At 48.2% G+C, this 5,000-nt stretch overlaps 1 protein-coding gene across 1 annotated transcript in view; it reads right to left on the reverse strand.

Annotated features, from left to right (window-relative positions):
* LOC135804844 (agrin-like) overlaps positions 1–5,000 on the reverse strand; it is a 44,213-nt gene that overhangs the window by 29,633 nt on the left and 9,580 nt on the right. Inside the window, exons 2-3 of the mRNA XM_065318806.1 lie at positions 2,970–3,197; positions 1,380–1,712 (exon numbers count right to left, since the gene is read on the reverse strand). Coding sequence (XP_065174878.1) covers positions 1,380–1,712; positions 2,970–3,197 — 561 coding nt within the window. The remainder of the gene's footprint in view (positions 1–1,379; positions 1,713–2,969; positions 3,198–5,000) is intronic.

A 5,000-nucleotide genomic window follows, 5' to 3' on the forward strand; every position in this document is an offset into this window, starting at 1 on the left:
TGTGCGTGTGTATCTGTGCTTGTGTGTGTGTGTATGTGTGTGTCCACGTGTCCAAAAAAAAGAAAAAAAGACCAAAAAGTAGGGATTCACTGGCCAGAAAAAGCCACTTCATAGCTGTGTGGTGTAGACCAGGCTGAATAGTGGCGGTCAATTCTTCAGCCTTGCAAGCTGTTGAATGGTGCAATCCCAGCACAAGCTGCTATGGCTTCTGCTGTAGCATCGCTATCATCGCCTCCGGCGATGGGCGTCCAATGGTCCAATGGTGTGTCTACTCTGATTTAGCCACCCACACTAGCAACAAGACGTATTACCTTCACTGGGGTCAGGGGTAAATGCAGTTGGATTCTGAGACAGATACCCTGGTGCCATAAATATATCCTTTTCTGCACCTTGTTTTCACCAACTTAGGGAGCATCTCATAAGTTCGCACCTATTTTGTAAACGTAACGCATTTCGAATAGACTTTACCCCCCTACCTCCCCCCTCTATTCGAAAGTCTTATCGCACATTTTCCGTGTGGATCTAATACTGTACTGTGCGTGTCCATGCCCATGCATGCCACGGTATGCACATGTACAAAATTAATGTAGACTGTACATGGACATGAATGTCAAAGTGAATGGCATACCGACTACTTACTGTAGTCAGTAGTACCCCATCTACATAACTGTAGATATTGAGTACAAGTACAATGAATGACTTGTACACGCACATAAACAGAGTTCCTCCACAACAACTAGTGTACTGACTCTGTAAAAGCTGGCCAGGTACACAGTTTGATCAGGCTGGTGTGACATTTGACACCTCTGAGTAGCCTGCATGCATGCAGTGTATGCAAGGTTTAGCTGACCTCCAAACACAGGTACAAAATATAGATGTACACCTAAACACACTCATTTGCTGAAGTACTACAGAACATGCACTGCATGCACATTATGTACACATCCAGAAAATGTGCGAACTGTCATTTTTCTATTCGAAAAGGGCGTTACCCCCTACCCCCGTTTCGAAATGCGTTACGTTTAGGAAAAAAATGCGAACTAATGAGATGCTCCCTTACTGTGGTGTGGTGAGCCCAGAAGTGGGATAATTTCCAGGTTCACCTAAAGTTTGGAGATTTCAGAGGTGTTGGCCGTTGGGCGGTTCAATGGCCAATTGAGACACCTTTCCTAGATTCCTTTTGAGTCTCTCTTCCCTCTCCCGGGGAGACCCACGTGACCAGTTTTGGCCCTGAGCAAGCACAGTGCATGTGTGTGCATGTGTGTGTGTGTGTGGGGGGGGGTACATGGTGTGTGCAGGGGGGGGGGGGGGGGGGGCGTTGCTAAACAGATAAGTATGCATGGACACTGACAGCGCATATCACGTATGCACATGCTCACCAATTCCAGCAGGGCCATCTCTTGAGCTTTCCTCTGTCGGTGGCACATCATCACCGGCTCTCGAGCTTTCCTCTGTCGGCCGCGGCACATCATTGCTGCTGGGGTTAGGGTGCAAGGAGCATAGACCATTGTGGAGAACTGTGATGCTCATTTGTTCCTCACAGGCACGTTTGTGCAGGTGGCAAGGGCTGGTGTAGGAGCGGTGATTGGTGCCGCACACATAGCTGATTCTGGAGCTGCACTGGTGGTTGCAGATGCATTTTGATCTGCTCACGTCGGCAGGGTCCGGGATGCATACTTGGCTTCGTGGGCATTGTGCAGTGGAGCAAGGATCTGTTGATATACACGTAGAAACCATCCAAGAATGTCTTTCAATGCCAGTACGTGTACATGATGTGAGCTCTCTTTGATCATGATTCATAGGAAAGGAATTTGATTCCCACACTGGAGCCCGCCCTTACCCGCAGACTTGACTTGACACTTGACTGACTCACGACTGCCATCCACGGCACAAAAGAAGTCCATCAACAGGCGCGTAGCACCGCCGTTGGCGGTGGTCCGGCTGGGGGGGGGGGGGGGGGGAGGGAGGGGGGAGGGGGATCTCCCCCCGTAATATTTTGAAATTAGGGTGCAAAATCCTGCATTCTGGGCACTTTTGGCATTGTTTTACTATGGTGGTCGTGGTCGGGCGAAAAATTGGTCCGGCCAAAGCCGGACCGGCCGGAGCGGCTGCTACGCCCCTGATCAAACCTTCGGAAAACCTGCAATAATGCACCACTTCGTGCTCAATACAGAGAGTTTTCGAGGACTTCACCCTCATCAGTTGAGCAAGAGCGACACTGACTTACGCTGCTGTAATATGTGTATTTATGCTAAGACAGTACAATACTCACTATTCGTATTTTCCCACTCCTTCACCATAGCAATGGGATTCCACCAAGTATAGAAGAGTGCATGCTCCGGTGGTTCTCTAATCTTCGTTGTTGTATTAGTATCACTCTTGTCTAAATACTTCTTCCGTATTCGATACTATAAAACCCCTGTGTTCTGCGAGAGTGAGGGGACTGTGTTTAGCCGGGAGCTAACACTGGTGGCAGCGGTGGGATTTGAACCCACACCTCCGGAGAGACTGGAGTAACACAGCTATCTGGTGTTCACGAGGTGTTTATCGCGCTGGAAATGGAGCGTCTCTGTAAGTTTGTATCCCTGGTGATGGTTTGGCCTCGAGAGCACTCCTTTAGTGATTCTCTTCAGATCGGACAATCTTCCTCAGCCTACTCAAGCTCAACTGATGAGGGGTGAATTCCACGAAATGCATCTACTGTGTATTGAGCAGGGAGTGGTGCATTCTTGCAGGTTTGCCGAGTCGAAGGTTCAATGGACTTCCCGTGTGCTCAGGATTTCAGTCGCGGGTCAAGTGTCAACTCGGCAGAAAAGTGAGAGCTCCAGTGTGGGGAGCAAACACCTTTCCAATGAAATCATCGCTGACGTCGCTACCATGATTTCTATTGATTTCCCCAGAAAATCTCCAACAATATTGTTAGCAGGACATGTTGGTATTAAGAGTTCAGCCTCGCATTTCTCACTCACCTGTACGTCGTTGACAACGGTCTTTCGAAACTGGCCTCAGCTTCCTTTGCAGTATGCAGCTGGCTTTTCGCATCTCACACTTGCTGGAGTAGGTCTTGCCATTGGATGCACAAACCTGCCGGTTAGTATTAGTGGAATCGGCACACTGTGTCTCACAACCACACCTAGGCCGACTGTGACCGTCCGATACGCATTGCTGAAATGGTCGACATGGCTCACGGCAAAGATCTGCATAAGACACACGATTGAGAATGAAGCACAATGAAGAACACTAGCGTCATGAAAAATTGAAAATTGTAATGCTGATTTCACAATGGCAGGCTGAGAGATTTGACGAACATCAGTGAAAAGCAAACAGAATTGTTTTGTAGACTATAGGTGTTCTCATGTCCGATGATACGAGTAACTGGTGTTGAACTCCAAGTTCAGTTCAAATCAGACGGAACAGACAGGGAAACTTCTGAGAAAGACATTATGTACATGCAATGAAAGTTAGAAACATTCACGTCAGCTCGCCATGACACTGTGCGGGATGTGCCGTCTTGTTTGTATTTATTTGAATTCACAACTTCAAACGGGCAAGAACCCAATAACATGAGAGCGAATGTGATGATGGCTACGGCCATAGGGGGAGTAAGGATAAACATATTAATGTTAACGAGGAGGAGAATGAGAATGAGAATTTAAAATATTTCAGCGCAGAGAGATCGTGTGTGGAGGAGATCAACAGTTACAGGGTGTAGGTGATGACTGAAGCCATCGCCGAGATCTGCCGAGACGTTAGCCCTATGCTAATGCCGTTGACAAGCGAGACGCTTGACGGGCGATCTGCAAATGGGCTGGGGAAATGCCAGACTCGACACTCGTGTGGTGATTTCTGTGGACGGCAACAGGGTGCTTACCGTGCCTTGATGTAAGGTTTACACAACATTGCAGTTTCCTTGGTATCAGTTTCAGTCAGAAGCCATCGGGCAATTGAGAGACATACGAATTCGCTGTGGGAATGCAGCCCTTGCAGTTTTTGGAACAAGCGCGGTACCTGGGCATCATGTTAGACGGTCAGCTCTCCTGGGAGCCTCGCGTCAATCGTATAATCCGAAATGGTGCGGAAGTCAGTAGGTGCGCTGTGGCGGAGCTGCCGAAGCCTCACCCTGATGTCAAAGATCCGGTTTGCAGGTCAATGATCCAGGGTAGATTGTCGTACGCTTCCAACGCGTTATATCCGTCACTAGCAATTGGCAACATGGAGCAGCCCCTGACACGGCTAACGAAGTGCGCTATCTGCGGCTTCTTCGGCCTGCCACCATGGTCACGGGAGCAGCTCATCACCTTCTACACGTCCCATTTTGGTCCGAGGCCAGCCACCCTCTGTTTTGTGCCCTGCTAAAAGCGCATGTGTGTGTTTCTGTGGTATAGCGGACTTAAGAATAGGAAACGTGTTTTGCAATGTATACGATGCTACCGGTATTTTGCATACTAGTCGCTTTTGCTTTTAAAATTATTTTCTACCCTTCCTCTCTCCATATTTATGTCCCCCCTCCCCCCCCCCTCTCCGTTATTCACATGTACAAGGAGGTGAAACCGCCTGTTTGTGGTGCGACGTTAAAATAACAAACTTCAACAACAACAACAACAACAACAACAACAACAACAACAACAACAACAACAACAACAACAACAACAACAACAACAACAACAACAACAACAACAACAACAACAACAACAACAACAACAACAACAACAACAACAACAGCAGCAACAACAACAACAACAACAACAACAACAACAACAACAACAACAACAACAACAACAACAACAACAACAACAACAACCGTGCCTACTTGCGCACCCGGACGCCCTGCAACTGGACAGCATACACCACCCAACGCAACAAAGTTACTCACCTTCTCCGAATCGCTAAGTCTACATATGTCAGTAATGGCACTGGGACGAGCCACTCCACACCAAACCTACACAAACTGAAGCGCGGCCTCCAGTCCTCACAACGACCTACTCTGCCAGACATGCTCT

This window comes from Sycon ciliatum, chromosome 1 (assembly GCF_964019385.1).
Source record: "Sycon ciliatum chromosome 1, ocSycCili1.1, whole genome shotgun sequence".
NCBI lineage: Eukaryota > Metazoa > Porifera > Calcarea > Leucosolenida > Sycettidae > Sycon > Sycon ciliatum.